This window comes from Pinus tabuliformis, chromosome 9 (assembly GCF_031772625.1).
Source record: "Pinus tabuliformis cultivar Carrire ecotype Pingquan chromosome 9, CPIR1, whole genome shotgun sequence".
In the NCBI taxonomy this organism is placed as follows: Eukaryota; Viridiplantae; Streptophyta; class Pinopsida; order Pinales; family Pinaceae; genus Pinus; species Pinus tabuliformis.
Genome location: NC_142307.1, coordinates 266,915,991 through 266,934,910, shown reverse-complemented (window position 1 = coordinate 266,934,910; position 18,920 = coordinate 266,915,991). Strand labels below are relative to the sequence as shown.

Here is an 18,920-nt window from a genome sequence, read left to right as displayed (position 1 = left end):
TTTTCAGCTTTCAAAATAATATTTTTTATTCCATCTCGATTTACTTTTGGAAACCGGGAAACTTATGTCCGTCACTGGCTCTCCTGGTCATTTTCACCGTCTCGCGGATTTGATATGAAATATAATTAAATGAATTGTCATCATTTTGACGTCCGCTGATTTGATTTGGTGCGCCGTCATTTGCCGGCGCGCGTAGATTACCCGGTTTTCCGCACGTCGCCGTCATAATCAGATAGTTTATTTTTGAAAAACTAAAAATGAAAAAGAAATATCCGGTCCCTTGTTGAAGGGTGGGGCTCCTCCTGGGTGAGGGGTTCGGTGAAAGGGCTTTGTAGGGCGCCAAAAGTGGAATTTAGGAGATTTTAACAGATAATTGGGAGAACTTTAGGTTTGGCGACGGAATAGCGGCCTTGGGCCAAAGTTGGTGGAATTCAAGGCTACTAACTTTGGAGGTGAGGTAATCTGTTGGAATTGGAAGAATTAGAATCATGCGATAATGATAAGGAATCCGTTAGAGGAAATGAGGATCCCGCTACCGCGATTGCTAGATTTGGAGGTGTGCTCTAAGCGTTTTTTTTTGTGTGTTTGATGACATGGAATTTTGTGTGGTTATTTATGCATGTGGCATAACGGATTGCGAAGGCCCGCTAAATTTGGGGCCTCAACTAACGACCAGTTTAGTAGCTGTTAGGATGCGGAAGTTTCAATTGGGCAAATTAATCTTCCATTTGGTTAACTATTTTGCCACGTGGCCCATTAATGCCCTGGGTACGTGATTGGTTGGAGTTCGCACCGTAGGCAATAAATATAGCAGCTCTAATGGGAGGTTGTTCCGATTATTGTTTTTATGGCGAGGACAAATGGATGAGTTGGATATGCAAGCATGGTGAGTAGAACCTCTAGAAATGGAGTATTCTTAAGCTAAATTGAATGCGTCATTTGGCTGCTGAGATGGGTTGTTGGATTTCGCCACGTTGGCAGTGTTTCGAACGTGGACAACCACAATATTTGTACGGATGGAAACTGGTATCCTGAGCCTCGCTGAATCTGGTACCTTTTTCGGGTTAGACGATGGAGTTAGGGTTTCTGTTGCTTTGGTGGGATACCTCGTTAAATCTGGCATCTTTATGGAGTTATCCGATGGGTATGGAGCTTTCTGTTGTTTTTTACTGTAAATATGGAGATAACTCTTAACGGGTTAGTGGATTCCTTGATGGTAGCCATGTGGGCTAACTGAATTTTGAATTTAAGAGTGGGGTGGGTTGTGAAGGTAAGGGTAAATGTGGTCATAGAGATTCCTTTTGTAGTAGTGGGGGAGTGTTAAAGTTAGTATGTAGTATGGAGGATACATCTGGCTGGCAGGGAGCAGAGGAGACAATCATCTGAACCCACCACTTGGAAATATGAGACTGACTGGGCTTTTGTCCATGTTCAACCTTTTCCCTCAGGCAGCGGGAAGTGATGATGATTTGCAGTGAGAGTGAAAGTTACTGTAGAAGTGGAAGGTAGGAAGAAGCCCTCGTTCTCCTTCCTATAAAAGCTGCACCCCATCAGCTGCACAGGACATTCCTTGCTAGGATAATTTTTTTTTCCTATTAAATAACTTTTTCTTTGTACTAATAACATGGCTACCGAGCGCCTGATGCTATAATCAATATATCTCCTCGCTGGCCCCCATCACAGCCTATTATAAATGATATCTTTGCTGCTATAGGCCTGTTCCGTATTGGGTTATAGCGAGTTTTGGGACAGAAGTGCTCTGTTATCCTTTTCATGTGATTATAATTATGTCCCTAGCTCCACAATCTTTACTTCACTTCTCAGCAAGTATAACTGAGCAAATCTATTGCCTTTGCCCACCAACTGAGGAAATCTATTGCCCTTGCCCACCCACTAAGGGGAAGTGAGACTTGTGCAGTGAGTCCCCTTCTTTTCATGTTGTCTGTGAGCCTTAAAGTTCAAACCTCGCTGTGATAGATGCAATCAAGTGGGCGGGAGGAAGAGTGTTTAATAATCTGCCTGGTACCGTTATTTTTTTTTAAGTCGCCGGTCTAGGCATTCAAAGAGGGTATAGAAATGGATTTCCAGTGCCCTCAGAACTTAGATGATGGAGAACTCTGGCTGCCCTCTGATTTCCTGAGTGAAGAAGCTCCGCCTAAAGAAAGAGTCATGCATAGAAGCACTGAACCCCAAATACCCAATGAGTTTCCCTATGAGTGGTGCTCTTTTGGGCTTCCTCCGGATTCATCCTATAACTCCCCTGTAGAATCAGTTGTAGGATCAACTGAAACAGAAAGTGACGAGGAAGATGAATATATGGCTGGTTTGGCCAGCCAGATTGCTCATGCCATGCTTGATGATGACGAAAACAGTGATATGAATCAGTCTTCTCAGTGGGCGTGCAGGCAGAAGATGTTTGCAAAAGAGGGTGCAAACAAGGTATTGTATTGAAGTCTTATTCATTTTTCCGAGTACTCCATATCTACAATATGCCAGACTCTTTTATATGCTTGTTCATTTAAGCCTATAGCATACACATAATATCTAATTCTTTTTGTAAAACTTGATTTGCAGTCAAATAGTCTGGCAAGGTCTCCGCAGTCGACCTTATCTGCAGTTGGCAGTTGGTCCAGGGGAAGCTCGAAGGGTCCTTCACAGGTCTCATCCCCGCCAACAACTCCTTTGACAGAGAATACTGATGCATGGGATTTGCTCTATGCAGCGGCCGGCGAAGTTGTCAGGCTGGAGATGGATGGAGCTAATCCAATATCCACATCTCAGATGCATGCCCCAGGGTTTCAAGGGCATGTTAGAAGGCAAAACTTCTCTGCATCACAGTCTCCAGCTTTTCTGAATAAAGACCTCCCGGGAAAGAGCTGTAGTTTCTCTGCGCTCTCTTCCAAGGACAGAATCAATAGTTCCCAAATGCTCCAGAGAAGTTGGAGTGACAAAATAAGCGAAGACGACAGAAAGCTCCTTACCCACCAAGTATGCTTACACTAGCCCCTTGTGATTATTATTTTGGTATGCTTAGAACTAGATCCCAGAGCTGGATTTGTGTGTGGATATTATTTCTAACAAGTGGGTTTTGCCTTATATTTTTCTCTATTTTTAACAGTATAGGCAACCCAAGCAGAACCATGTAACTGCATGGGGAAGGCAGGCAAAACCCATGCAAGTTCAGCACTTGCAAACTAGACCAGGGAACAAATCTAGTGTGGGCAATCGTTCGTTAAGGTCTGAGTTCAGTTCCCCACCGTGGCCTCCTGTGAAACAAGCTGGTGGGACTGGTATGAGAGCAGTTTTTCTTGGAACTAATGGCTCAGGCAGAGAGTCTGGAGGTACTGGTGTTTTCCTACCTAGAAGGGCGGGCAACAACTCTGATCTGAGAAGGAAGCCAAGTAAGTGTAATGTTTTCAAATACTATTTAAGCAGCAGAGTTGTGTTTTTATGCTGGTTCATGTTCCAGGTCAAAGAGTATCTTTCCCTTTTTCTTTAAAGACAACATAATCATATGGTTCAATGCCCATGCATTAGCCTTCACTTTTATCATGGTGGTGGCCTTTAGATACAATCTCCTAGTTCATGGTCGTCTATATATGTTAGACGTGTTTACTCTGACATCTAGATTCTATGTTATCTTTTTGTTCAAAATCAGGTGTTTATTAGATTTATTGTTTATTATAGTTTGCATCTCTAATTAGTTATGGTTAGATGTTGGTCAAGCTGTGTCTGTTTATTTCCTGGTCGGGGTGTTAGTTTTTAGCAACATCATGGTGCATGTTGTTGGGTTTATTATATTTTGCTACTGGCAAAGGATAAGCTAGGTTTTCATGGCCTCGTCAGTTGGGTTGACCTTTTTCATATGATAAGTCTATATATGTTGTCCTATTGTTACGTTGTTCTGCACATACCCTTTTCATAATCTGTTTATGGTCACTGAAATTTTTTTAGATCCTCTTCTACGCCTTTCAATCACTCAGGTGTAACTGTATTTTCTATATGCATGCCCAGATGACGGTCCTTACATGATCTTCAATGCTTTTTCATGGTTTAGGTGAAAGGGCTTTTTCACTGGAAGATTAGGATTGCCAAATGTGATCATTTTCAGTGCTTATGTTTCTTCCCATGCATTGATCACTGACAAAGTTCAGTCCTCAACGCCTTTCCCCTGCTAGGGTGTTAACTGTATTTTCTATGCCAAAGTCATGGGCTTTACATGCCTTTTTGTGCCTGTTCGTTGTTGAGGAGAAGGCAATAGTTTTGTAAAGATTAGGACCATCATTGGGGTTCATTGCCCATGCTTGTATTTTTTCCCTGCTTGTTCGTTGTTGAGGAGAAGGCGATTGTTTTGTAAAGATTAGGATCATCATATGGGTTCATTGCCCATGCTTGTATTTTTTCCCTGATTGTTCGTTGCTGAGGAGAAGGCGATTGTTTTGTAAAGATTAGGACTATCATATGGGTTCATTGCCCATGCTTGTATTTTTTTCCCTATCCATCATATGCTGGCTGTCAAATAGTATCTCTTTACTTATTTATGTTAATCCAACATGCTTGGTTTTTATACTTGAACACGTAGTTTCTATGTTTTCATCCCGATGTTCATGGTTTGGTGTTTATTAGATTTATACATCTTTATATTTTACATCTTTATAAAGTTATGGTTAGATGGTTATGGCCAGTGAGATTTGAACCTTATCATTGCCTTGTTTTGGTTGGATTTTTGATTCCTTGCCTCTAGTCAGAGATCTCGTTGGATTTTCGTGACCTCATCAAGCCGATTTTGCCTTAATGGATTAGTATAGGATAGCGTAGTAGATTGTTATGTTATTTTGAACCTGCCCTCTTCATGATTTGTTGATGTTAACTGAACGATGTTCTGTCCTTTTATGTCTGTCATAATGTGTGAACTGTCCTATTACCCAAATCAAGGTCGGTTGTTACATGGTTATGCTAAATCTTTAAGTTGTGTTCGGTGAAAGTGTTTATTTGATCTTGTGTGGTCGTGTATATATGTGTGGTGAAGTTCCTGGTCACATATAGGATTTGGTCTACTAGGATAATACAGGTGTTGATTAATTTTCAAAATTTTAACGTGGACACCCTTTTTTTCAGGTTGTTCTACAGTTCTGCTTCCAACCAGGATTGTCCATGCATTGAACCTCAATGTGGAAGACATAAATTCTCAGCCAAGCACACAATGTGGTCTTTTGCATAATTATCGGGGTGAAGTCTAGTGCCCCTTGTGATTTGTTTATGACTTTCTTTACTTTTATGTGAATCTCTCTTGACCTACTAAATATCTGTGTTACAGATGCTTTAACTTCATCACCTGGAGTCCCTTCCACAGCAAACTATGTTGGGAGACCAGTTGACTATTGCAGTTTCCCTGCTAGAAATGGATTCTCCGAATACCAGAAAAAACCCTGCTATCCAGTCTCGTCTCCGATCCAGACAGCATCTTCAGAGATCAGCCTACCTCAGGAGTGGACCTATTAATTTTTACCGACTGCTAATATACAATGTTTATCTAGGATCCTCAGATAATTTCTAATCTAGTTGACTAAATTTTTATAGTTCAGGCTTGTTGGGAGGGGTGGTAACTATTGTGGTTGGTTGGTTGGAAATTGGTCTGCTATACAAATAAGTTTTGTTGTAAAACGCATCATGGAAGTGATGGTCATGGTTGAAGGCTTGTATTTTATCTAGTCCATGGTTTTCCAACTTCCAGTTGTACAGTAAGTGAAAAAGCTGTGATAGATTAATTTACCTTTTGTATAAGCATCATTACATGAAATGATGCTCTGGAAGCACCAGGGAAATATTATTCAATAATGTGGCAGTTTCCACGGTCTTGAGGAAACGGTTCTAGCATTTTGTAATAAATTGAATATAATGAAATCCATTGCAGTGAATTTCTTGCTAAATATTCTGTTATATGTATTGTAAGTGAAACCATTGCTATTACATTCAGTTCCAAAACATATAAATTTGGAAGCGATTCAGTTCCAAAACATATCAGTTTGGGAAGCGATTATCAGAGTTGTTGTGGAACTTTACACCTATTATAGACATGATTACCCTGACCACATTTTAAAGCCAGCTATGGTGATTAAAAGTTATTTTTCCAACGGTTTCCGGTTGCCATGCGAGGGGACAGGCTCTGCGTGCAATATAGGCTGGGCAAAATAATAGAACAAGCTAGTGGCTGCCAAACAGGCAAATAAAGTGTTCTGTATTTATATGTAGAAAATATTGGCTGTTATACTTGATCACCATATTTCATTGGCTTAGAAGGCTTGAGCTTCTGGATAAAACCTTCAAGGATCGAGTGAAATGATAACTTTCTTTTAAAACCTATTCCAGCCTGTAAGGCTGTTTTATAACCACCTTATTTCATTTGCTTAGAAGGTTTGAGCGTCTAGAGAAAGCCTTCAAGGAGCCAGTGAAATGATTGCTTTCTTTTAAATCCTATTCCAGCCTGCAAGGCTGTTTACAATTGCCAGTAAAAGGTTACAGGCTGTTCACAATTGCCAGTAAAAGGTTATAACACGGGACTCGTTAAATAACAAATTAATATCTTGTCGATGGTGAGAACACATATTTTTCCGCACTAGATGTTCGAGGCAACACGAGTTGCTCACTTGGTTTCAATTTAGAATCTATTTTGTCTTTTCCTTTCAAAGGCCTAGAGACGCTATATGCCTCGGAACAGTGGGCCTAACAATCAAGTACACAACATTTAAATCTCGTCTTCGTTTCAAATATGAAAGTTTTTATCAAAAGACATGTCTACATTTTGTTCCCGTCATGCTTCTGCAGTAACATCACATATTCCATATCTATGTAGCGACAAAAGAAATTCAGTGTTCAGTTTGGGGTCGAGTGGCAGGTCTTTGTACAATTTCATGTATTCGTTATTTTCCAGGTTTTCTTCATCCGGTCAGTGGTTTTATGTGAGCTTAACACATTGGTTCTGTTTACTTCTTAGCTGCCATCATTACATGGACTGCTTGACAGTCACAGGAGGTGACCGTGCTTTGGCCATTTCCAGTGGGCAGTGGAGTTTGTAAATATTGTCATTTGTGGGTTTTGTAAATATTTTGTCTGTGGATGGAAAGGGCAAGCGACCAGTCTGGCATTATGTTATCTTGGATCGTTTAAAATCTCTTTGGTTCTGAGAAGAATTAAGATTAATAATGTATATAGCTAAATACATAACATTGACTGCAGTACAAAGCCCATTTTTATTCTTCTCCTAACTATAGGACCAGCACAAGGCCAGCTTTATTGCTACTCTTAATCAGTACCAGCACAAGGCCAGCATTACTGCTACTCTTAATCAGTACCAGCACAACGCTAGCATTAATGCTACTCTTAATCAGTACCAGCAGAAGTTCAGAAGTCCTGTTTTTTTGGTTCTGACAAAAAAGTAAAACAAGATTATTAATGTGTGCATAACTGGAATGCATAATGTATATTGCAGTACAAAGCCCATCTCAATGCTTCTAACTAGGATCAGCACAAGGCTAGTTCAGTGCATCTCCACACCAGTATCAGCAGTACTCTTAATCAGTACCAGCAGAAGTCCTGTTTCTTTGGTTCTGACAAAAAAATAAAATAAGATTATTAATGTGTGCATAACTGGAATGCATAATATATATTGCAGTACAAAGCCCATCGCAAATGCTTCTAACTAGGATCAGCACAAGGCTTAGTTCAGTGCATCTCCAAACCAGTATCAGCAGAAGGTCTGTTTCTTTGGTTCTGCCCAGAAAAAAACCATAAGAAAAAACATAGATTATTAATGTACATCACTGGTCTTTGGTGCTGACGACAAAATAAAATAAGATTATTAATCTGCATAACTGGAATTGCAAAGCCAATCTGCACTACAAAGCCAATCTCAATGCTGCTTCTGCTTCTAACTAGGCAACTGCCAGCATAATGTTCTCTTAACACTGGTTTAACCAGACTGCTTTTTTGTCTTGAAAATCATAGAAATTCAGGATATATTTTGATAAAATCTGGCAGGGATTGTTGTAAAACCAAGTCACAGCTGTCAAATTTAAAGAATTTGGGTGCCCCAGAGCTTCCAGGCATATATTTTTGATAAAATTTTGCAGGGATTGTTGTAAATCCAAGTTACAGCTGTCAAACTTAAAAAATTTGGGTGCCCAGAGGTTTTTGATGGTGCTGAATCCATTTCCACCATAAAAAATACGGTTCAAACACTACAACTGCAAGATTTTTTGATTTTTTCTGTCGGGTTTCTTTGATTTTTTTTTTTGTCCCGTTTCTAGCCACTTTTAACCATCTTCCGCCTTTCAAGAATTTGAGTGCCCCAAGATTTTTGATTGTGCCGAATCCATTTCCACCATCAAAATTTTGATTCACACACTACTACTGCAATTTTTTTTTGATTTTTTAAATCTGGATTTTAACTACACTTAGCCATCTTCCACCTCCTTAAAAAAGGCCTCTCTAATACCAGCACAATGCCAGCTTAATGCTTCTCTTAACTAGTAGCGCACAAGCCCTGATCATTTTCATGTGAAGGTAAAACCCCATTTAGTTTTGAAGTGGTTCGTTCTGTTATATTCTCCTGGTATGTTGTTAAAAAAATTCATCCAAGGCTTATTACTTATTAGCTTTTAAAGTCAGTTATATTCCTATATGGCGAGGTTTATTGTGAAACATGCTGATTTGAAACAATTCTGCTCTATAAAGTTGCATATTTATATCTGTATATTCATATGTATTTGAAACAAATTTGCTCCGGATAAAATTATACTTGCACATTTATATTTATATTTATATAGGTTGGTTATGTGGAAGTGGAATTATATGCATAATAAATTATACTTTGCATATTTATATTTATGTGATTGTTTTGTTGAGTTAGTTATTTTGAATGAGTTATTATTACTGATTAGAAAAATTGATTTAACCTTGAGACATTATTTTCTATTACCAAGATTGTGCACTAGTAAGCTTTGACAGATTATTTTCTATTTATTAGGATCCAACAAAGTTTTGGTGAGTGTTGAATTTAGATGTTTTTAAAGATAGTTTAATTTTCTTTTCTTAAAAAAACTTCATTTTCTTTTCTTAAAAAAACTTCATTTTCATAAGAAAACTTCCATTTTCAACCCTCCCGGTTTAGTTTGAAACTCAACCCAGTAAAAACTTAACTCCACATAAATCAATTCGCATTCCTTGCTTTAAAAATTATATAAAATTTGAATTTCTTGGTTCACATTCCTTCCATTAAAATTTATATGAAATGTAAATTTCTTTCATTCAATTTTTTTATTCTGCTTTTAATACTTTTTATATGATTCTTTTTAAGAAATGTGTGGTTTATTTTTATATGATTCTTTTTAAGAAATGTGTGGTTTTTTTTTTTAATAGGTTGTAAATTATAAAGATCCACTAAATACCTATACTAAATTTTTAATTTTGCTGGGGATAAACAAGATAAATTCAATTAATAAAATTGTAATTAAGTTTGAAAAGTCGAGTAGCGTAGTTTACTATATTTTTAAAAGGTGAGCTGCGTGATCTTCAAAAAAGCTTTTGCATTCTTATACTTTTAATATGCTGAAAGTTATAAAGATTCAAATCTTTTTAAATTCTCAATGCATATACTAGAATTTTGATTTCTGCTCGGGACAAGCCAGATTAATTCAATTGATAAAAGTGAATTGAAGTTTGGAAGGTGAGTAACCTATTATTCAAACTAACACTGGATTTTTAAAAAGTGAGTAGCCGCCGGTCTTCAAAAAAATCCTTTGGTGTACGCCAGGGTGGTGTTTGATTACCATTATTTTTGGATTGAAGTGTTTCTGCTAAACACAGCAATTGTTTCATTTGAAATCGGTCTTAAAAAAATGCTTTGGTATACTCCAGGGTGGTGTTTGATTACCATTATTTTTGGATTGAAGTATTTCTGCTGAACACAGCAATTGTTGCATTTGAAATAACCTGTTGAGCATATGTATTTGATAAATTGTAAATATATATATATATATATATATATATATTTGTCTAATTAGTTATTATCATGTTTAACTTTACACTTCAATTGGGATAGTACATATGGGAACTGGTTTTATCATGTTTAACCTTACACTTCAATTGGGATAGTACAATATGGGAACTGGCTTCAATTGGGATAGTACAATATTGGAACAGGTTGAGTAAGACTTCATTTCCACCCCTATTATCAATCCAATATATACATTTTGATAATTACAAAAATATTTGATAAATTACCAAACACGGCTTTTTGTATATACATTTTGATAATTACAAAAATATTTGATAAATTACCAAACACGGCTTTTTGTCTAAACAGATAATTATTGGGAATTTGTTTTTACTTTCAACGTATTTGAATTGAGATATTAGCTAATATATACATTTTGATAATTACAAAAATATTTGATAAATTACCAAACACGGCTTTTTGTATATACATTTTGATAATTACAAAAATATTTGATAAATTACCAAACACGGCTTTTTGTCTAAACAGATAATTATTGGGAATTTGTTTTTACTTTCAACGTATTTGAATTGAGATATTAGCTTAACGCAGATATGCAACAGATATCCCTGTGGTAATTTTTTAAATTTCTTGATGGTAAGCATGTCATTTGGAAACATAATCTGTGGAATAATATGAAACAGGATTGCTCAATTTTTATTTAACTAGGCAAGTACTTGATAGTACAATTTTCTTTTCCATTGTCATTATTAATTTTGTATTTTTTATTTTGTCTTTTATGTATTTGGGAATTGACAAAAATATTTGGTTTTCAGTAAAAAAAAAGTAAGTTATATTTGGTTTTTATTAAAAAAAAAAAGTAAGTTTTTGTTTTTTTACAGTGGAAAAATTTATCTAATTTAGTTGTCAAATTAGCAATGAGGATAATTATCTCTGGCTGTTCATTGTGAATTCTGGCTGCTAACTGTGTATGCAGATTGACTCATCACAATTATTCAAAAAAAACCACGTCATTTAAAATAATTTGTTAATAATCCATCATGCAAGCTTTCATTCTTCGTAGATACCTGTTAGTCTTAAACCCTTAACCTATATCTTTAAGTCTCGGAAAAAAATCCTAATAAAAAAACACTTTTAAAACATAATCAAACCTGTATCATCAATATTAAATTCACTTTTCCTTTGTTTTTTCTGCTGTGTTCTCTATGTTTAGCTTTGAATCTTTTGTTTTTATGCGACCTATGGATTTGGGATTGAGTTGTTTTTTTATTATTTGCGCCTTTTCAATACCGTGAATCAATATTGAACTTTGTTGAACATTAATATAGAGATTAAATTACATTCAATTGAAATTTAATGATTTTGTTTATGGGTCAGTGGCACTGTTTACTAAGCAGGCAAAGCGAATGACTTTAAATATATCACTGTTATAGTGGCTAAATTTGTTGAATGGATCAGTTAATGGGTTATTTTATGATATAAAGAAGGGTTTTAGTAAGAGGGTTGAACATGTCGAGTCATCAAATGTAATGTGATAATTTTATGGTACGGCTCTGTTAGTGGTTTATTTTATTAGATAAATAATGATTTTAGCAGGAGGGTTGAACATGCCAAAGAATCAAATTTTAATGGAGGTAATAATAGCACCGAGCTTTCACTGACGGTGCCCCTCTAAATCAAATAACTCTGCTGTCAAATCCAGTGAATGGTTTTTTTAATAGGTAAAATAAGGACTTCAGCTTATTCGCAGGGCTTCTTTTGTTTTAACTCACAATTAACTATGTTTTATAAGATTACAAATTTCTAGTTTTCTCGGCAGGTCAGCGAGATGCATTCTCATGGTTGCAGTATTGTTTTCTAGTATGTTACAGTGGCGAGATGCATTCTCATGGTTGTAGTATTGTTTTCTAGTATGTTACAGTGGCGAGATGCATGCTCATGGTCCCATTTTGTTCTGTGGCATCTTTAGAGTTTACCAGCGAAGTAGGGTGTTGGATGTACTGACAAGGAAACAGACAGCCTCAGCCTCATTATTATGCTGACTACAGAAAGAGTTGTGAATGTGATACTCGATTAATTTTATACCTTGCTTTATTTTTATACCCTGCCAGGAGACCAGTGGTGTTTTAGTACTTTCCCTGCAGTACATAAGAAGAGCACTATAATGCTACGATAGACAGTTGGAGGGAAGCAACTTTGCAGGGAGGGAAGGATGATGATACATCTAATGCACGAGACTCTTCTGATGAATGAAGACTGCTGCAGTTCTGGAATTTCAAATTTACTTCACCTGTCTACGGAAAATTTGGTGACTGTTTGTCATATTTATCTACTCAAAATTGGGGGATGAATATTTGTATTTTGTACCTTTCTGAAAGTCAATTTTATTTATTTATTGATTATATATAAATTTTTAAATAATAATTAATTTAAAAATAACATTACTCTAATTTTATGACACAGAATTTTCCATTATTTATTTATATTTATTATATATAAATATTTGTATAATAATAACTAAAAGTAATCATCCTAAAAGAACATTGGTCTAACTTGATGGCACCGAAAATAAGTAGGGTAGAGTCTAGTGATACTCGAAAGCCAAGATATCTGAATAAAATTTAGGAAGTTGGGGGAGAGGGGACTATGCAGTCATCATCGAGTGATTTATAAGCAGTTTTTTTTTTTTGGTTAACAGTACCATGTGATTCACTTGAAGGGGTTGTTTTATCTACTATCGAAGTTACGGCACTCAAAATGACACTTTCCCGTGGTCAGCATTGAGCAAAAATGTCACTACTGCCATCCTCTTATTGGTTTAAGATTGAACTAGATCTAAAATAAGTAAAAAAGTTATTAGTGCCATTTTATTTGGTTAAATATAGCGATTGATTTGCACATGGTTTTTTTATCTGGTGTGGTTAGGGACGGCTGCTTATAGCCTCCCCACTTGGGTTCGACCCTCGTTGCATGATTTGTTATTCCGCAGCATGTGTAATATGTAACTTATTTCACTTTGTAGCGTATGGTTTCAATCACACTTATGAAAATATGTATATATATACAAATTGTAAATTTAAGTTAATAAAACTTGTGTAAGTGGAACTCACCTCCACATTTTAGCAACCTATGGTTTCAATCAGGCTTCTGTAAATATGTTTGTAAATTTAAGTTAATAAAACTTGTATAAGTGGAACTCACCCCCACATTTTAGCAACCTATGGTTTCAATCAGGCTTCTGTAAATATGTATATATGTACAAATTGTAAATTTAGATTAATAAAACTTTTATAAGTGAGACTCACCCCCACATTTTAAAAAAATATAGCCATTGATTTTTGCAAAAATATATTAATTATATTTTTTAATATTTTCAAATTCCAATATACTTAGACCTGTTAACATCATTTTTTGTTTATTTGAAATTGTGCAAATTCCTAGCATGTACATGCAAATAAAAATGAAGAGTAAATGACCTCTGCAGAAAAAGGTACGGGTTTACCTACATTCATTTCTTAGGAGTGAAGAAAGTTATCCACAATAAGATAAAAAAACAATCACAGATATGGAACAATCCGGGAAAGATTCTACAAATCCTTAGATTTGAGATAGTGGCCATTGGCCTTCTCCGCTTGTAAACCTCTAATTTAACCAGTGAGGAATTTAGGATCGGCAACTTCAATGTTTGCATCTAAAATTTATAGTTTCAAATTTTTTTTGCTGGTTACTTTTGATGTTGTAGAATTTTTATTCATGGTCAAATATGCTTATTTTTCACAGAACCTCAAATTCCACGTTTGGCTGTTAGGTATATTTAGATTATTTTCCAGTATGGCAACTTAATTGTTAAATCAAATTATTGTTTACTTTTGGGTTAGCTAGGCTAGGGTAGCTAGGGTCAGCATCATTGTAAAAACTATTTTGTGGAATGTTATTGAATGGAAGAACAATTACATGTAAGATGTTATTTAATGGAAAAACCATCTATCTATTTATAGGATGTTGTCACGAAAAGGTCAAGCTTAATGCTTTATAGAACAGTTTTATTTCAACAAAGTAATTCTCACTCTAACCCTATAACTAGCATTTGCACTACATGTTGCAAAGGAAACGCCTTAAGGCAATGGCATAAGAAACAATAGCATAGAAGAAAGAAGTCAAAATTTTATGCAATTTTGTTTCTTTATTGGTGTTTCTTTTTAATCATATATTATGTTTCAGGGTCAAAGTGAAGGATTTATGAAAATGCTCTTCATTAAGATTTTGGAACCTTTATAAGTAAATGATTTAAATCAAATATTTCATAACAAAGTTATCTCATATCACCTTAATTCACAATGCAATGGATAATAGTTTTTGTTCATTAGAAATTGGTCTAATTTTATGAGGAAAACTTAATAGAAAGATTTTAGTAGTAAGGGGAACATTAATGAACTCCCTCATCATTTGTTATATGATGTTAATTTAGTTAGTTGTTGCTTGTTATCCTTACTTCAATCGTGTAAAATGTCCAAACTATAAAAGAATGGTATTATTTGTTGTCTCTTTGGACCATCTTATTTTATCTAACTCAATCATTTCCAAAGCCTCAACTAGGTGCCCATCATTCTCTTTCCATAGTGACTCAATGTCTTCAAATGCATTTCATAAATTTGGTTTAATAAATGTTAGTGGAAAACCAATATATTTCACTTTGTAGGAGTGCACATTGGTTGGGGTAAAATTGTATTGCTCTTACCATGTGATGATGGCATATAAATCTTGAAAATTTCTCCCCACTTATGAAATTTTCCATTCTAATTGTTGTTTTACCATGATGATATTTGCATCATAATCCTTTTTGTGAGAATATCATTTAGGAAGTCAAAGATAAGTGGCACAATTTGTTCCTCACAATTGTGAAATCCCCATTCTAATTTTTATTTGACCATGATGATATTGGCATCATAATGCTTGTTCATGAAAATATCATTTAAGAAGTCAATGATAAGTGGCACAATTGGTTCCTCAAACAAAACACTAAAATAAGAAGACATCATTGTTTGATTGAACTTTGAAGATAAACATTATCAATAACTTGTCATTAAATTTCCAAATGAGTAGAAACATCTTTGAACAAAACACTAATCATTCTTAAAAATTTCTTCAAATCTTAAATCTTATATTTTAGATTCAATAAAGTTTATCCTTAAAGTAAATATGATCACACCTGGATGCGGCTGTCTTTAATAGCTGTTAATGCTCATGCATGCGCAGCCGGAAACTGGCAAGCATACAAGCAAGGTAAGGCAGTAAAAGGCAGGAATTCATTTATCATTAATGCAGGCACGAGCCCGAGGTACGCAGACGGAGGTTAATAGGATGGTGCGCATTCTCCTGGTTTCATTTGCTCTGGTTCTTTTAGGAAACTTCGCTGTGTGTCCGCTCTTTGCAAGCAGAGGTCTCCTCTGGTGGTCCCAGGCTTAGGGGAAGCCACCATGGACTCATAACAGTCCCCAGTTGATCAGCCTAAGGAATTCTATTCTGCTTCTCTGTGTAGGTGTTGGGCGCTCTAAGTCAGTCTTCGCCTTTTGTGTCTGGGGTCTTAGGTCAATCTTCGGCATATACTCTGTAAGAAATTTGGTCTCTGTCCCTGCTGTAGGTGTCTGGGTTGGGAATTGGGTTCACTCGGTCGTGGCTGGGCATTGTCTGCTAGCCGGGTCTTTCTCATGTGAGCTTAGAGTCTGGGTCTTATATTTTATAGTCTGGTCTTCACTTTGGGTTCCTTCAAGCTGTAAGTCGCTTTTCCCTTACCCTCAGTCTTTGAGTTTTTTCATTCCGTTGTCTTATTCGATCATGGCCCCCCGTCGTCGGGGCATTCCCAGGCGCGGGAGTAATTCGGGGTCCCGGGGAGGGCCGGGGGGGCGGGGGAGTCTTGCACCTCGTCATATATCCCTGTTAGCCACGGCCTCGCCTTCTTCTCCGCCCTCAGATGAGTCTGGTCCCTCCCTAAACAGTTCGCTGCATACCTCCAGGTTCAAATTCAAAAGCAAGCTCAACAGACCGCTCATCTTTGCCATAATCATGGTCATCTTCTCGGAGGAAGAAGATGAGCTCGCTAGCTCAGATGAAGTCCCCAAGGAACAGTCGCCTTCTCAGAACGCCATTGCTTCTCAGAGTAGCTTCGCGGAAGCTGTCCTCAAGGTTTCTGCTGCGGTGCATGAAGAGGATCGTCAGGGAGAGGCCTGCACTCATCTGGACTCTCCTCAGGAGCATATCATTGCCTGTGAGCCAGTGAACCTATATGAAATCGTCCTGCATCTTGTGCCTCCTCCGGATGGCAATTTGATGGAAGTCGAAGATGAGGTGATGGTTACATGGGAGCACTCCCCGACCAAGGTCAATGATAATGATACTGGTGAGCCAAAGTAGGTCTAATTTCATTTGCCTTCAGCTTGAGGATAGTATATCAGTTTTTGGATTTCCAGATTTCGTGGTTAATTCTCAGCGAGCTCGGTACCTGACAACTCTAGCTCGTAGTTGCTCATACGCATGGATTTTGTTTTGGATCTCCTTTCTTGTAATGCTGTTAAAGGACAGTAATTAGTAATCTACTGTTTAGTTTTGGGTCTATATAGGTCTGTTCAGGTTTTAAGGTTATGATTACTACTTTTGTATACAGAAGGAATAACAATATCTGCAAAGGTTTTTTGACAGAGGGATGGCTACGACTCCCTCAGAGGTTCAAACCTCTTTGTACATATTTTTTCTCTTTTTAATCTTAATAGAATAGTCTTTACACAGAAAAAAAAGAAGTAAATATGATCACCCTAAAACTTTCTCCAATTAAGTATATTGTATCCTAGCATTGTTAAAAAACAACTTTATTTAATCTTATCAAAACGTTATTCAAAATCTATCAAAATTCTTAACATAATCTATCAATACTAAAGCAACATTGTAATCAAAATTCTTCACCTAATACATTTCCTCTTAACTAGGAACCAGAGTTCCTAAAAGAATAATCTCATAAACAGAAAGCCACTTTGACAAAAAAAATTACCAAGGGTTACACGCTTGAAATTTGTAAATGTTAACTAATCCATCATATGGCTTGGGAATATATTTATTAAAACCTCTAGTCAAACGCCACCAAATATAGCATCTTCCTAGAATTTCAATATATCCTCTCTGATAGAATATTAAAATTTTATAAGATGACATGAAGCAACGTAATGGCTATGCAATTCACAATAATTTATGAGCTGGCTTCAGAACAAATTTCTAAGATTTGTAAAAGGGGTTGCATTGAGTATAGTGTTGCTAACAATTTGCATAATGCAGTGTTGTTAGGTGGTATGCCAATGGTGACACATCATGTGATCATATCACACTGACATAGATGATATTTCGAGCTCTTGTGACATAATGTGGAGCTTCAACATATGAAACAAAACACTAAAATAATAAGACAACATTGTTTGATTGCACTTTGAAGATAAACATTATCAATAACTTGTCATTAACTTCCAAATGAGTAGAAACATCTTTGAACAAAACACTAATCATTCTTATAAACTTTATTGAAATCTTAAATCTTATAATGTAGATTCAATAAAGTCTATCGTTAAAGTAAATATGATCACCCTAAGATTTTCTCCAATTAAGTATATTGTATCCTAGAATTGTTAAAAAAAAACCTTTATTTAATCTTATCAAAACGTTATTCAAATTTATCAAAATTCTTGACCAAATCTATCAATACTAAAGAAACATTGTAATCAAAATTCTTCACCTAATACATGTCCTCTTAACTAGGAATCAGAGTTCCTAAAAGAATAATCTCATAAAAACAAAGCCACTTTGACAAAAAATAATCACCGAGGGTTACACACTTGAAATTTGTAAGAAACATTAACTAATCCATCAAATATAGTCTCTTCATAAAATTCTAGTAGACCATTTATAATTAGAACAAAATTTGTTTGATAAACCCCCTAAGTTTCCTGTACGATGCTAGAAGTGGACACTTCTGTAGATATAACTGGAATTCTCATTCAGAAGACCTGTAGATGCATACTTCTATAGGATCCTATAGCAGTTAAGAATCTGGCTTGGAATGAAATGGATAATAGGTAGAAGTGTTGGTATGGATAAAAGGTAGATGGTAATTTATGAATATGGTGAATGGAGGTTTAGGGAGTGAATGTAAATCCACCTTTTCCATTTCACCTACCATCCTTTCTTGACATCCAAGTTTAGGTTCCAAAATATCCACCTTAAAATTTTCTGCAGAGGCTACAGTGGAAATGTTTGGCAATGTGACCGTTAACTCCCCCACATAAAGAATGTCTGGACTGCTTCTAAATATTGTCCTTGAATCTGCCTTTGGCATTTTACCTACCACCATCGCATGACTTCCAAATTCAAGTTCAAAATTTTCTAGAGAGGCTTCAGAAGAAGCATTTGGCAACACAGATTGTATTGTCATTAATTCCTGCTTGTAAATACTGTCTAGAATTGCCATTAATTTATTCGTTGTCATCTCCAAACTTGTGTTTTCTGCTTCAGCAGAATTGCTTGCTTGTATTTGAGATTCAAGCTTAGAAGTAGCCTTCCTATGACGTGCCCTTTTTCTCTTGATTGCATCACTATTGATGTTTATAGCTTCATTTCATTGTTTAGGAATCTTCCTTGGTTGTATTTGTGATTCAAACTTCGAAATAGACCTCTTACGACGTGCCCTTTCTCTCTTGATTGCATCACCTTTCATGTTTATAGCTTCATCTGATTGCTCAGGAATCTTTGTTTCTACTCTCCATGTTTGTGCGTTGTAATTTGGGGTCGCATTCCTTTCCATTGCAAATTGATCACTGCAGATGATTTCATCATTTGCAGGCATCTTGATGTATGCCACGCACTGAAC

General features: G+C 36.1%; 1 protein-coding gene across 1 annotated transcript; it reads left to right on the top strand.

The window, feature by feature from the left end:
* The first annotated feature begins 1,574 nt into the window (after positions 1–1,574).
* Positions 1,575–5,930, top strand: LOC149148229 (uncharacterized). The gene is made up of 5 exons (XM_089438037.1): positions 1,575–2,439; positions 2,575–2,988; positions 3,119–3,401; positions 5,119–5,229; positions 5,318–5,930. The coding sequence occupies exons 1-5, from the start codon at positions 2,077–2,079 to the stop codon at positions 5,500–5,502; spliced, it is 1,356 nt and encodes a 451-aa protein (XP_089294163.1). The 5' UTR covers positions 1,575–2,076; the 3' UTR covers positions 5,503–5,930.
* Positions 5,931–18,920: the final 12,990 nt, after the last annotated feature.

Coding starts and splice junctions, on each gene's coding strand:
- LOC149148229 (XM_089438037.1), top strand. CDS start 2,077: ATGGATTTCCAGTGCCCTCAGAACTTAGATGATGGAGAACTCTGGCTG. Junction 2,440..2,574: donor CAAAAGAGGGTGCAAACAAG/GTATTGTATTGA, acceptor CTTGATTTGCAG/TCAAATAGTCTGGCAAGGTC. Junction 2,989..3,118: donor GAAAGCTCCTTACCCACCAA/GTATGCTTACAC, acceptor TATTTTTAACAG/TATAGGCAACCCAAGCAGAA.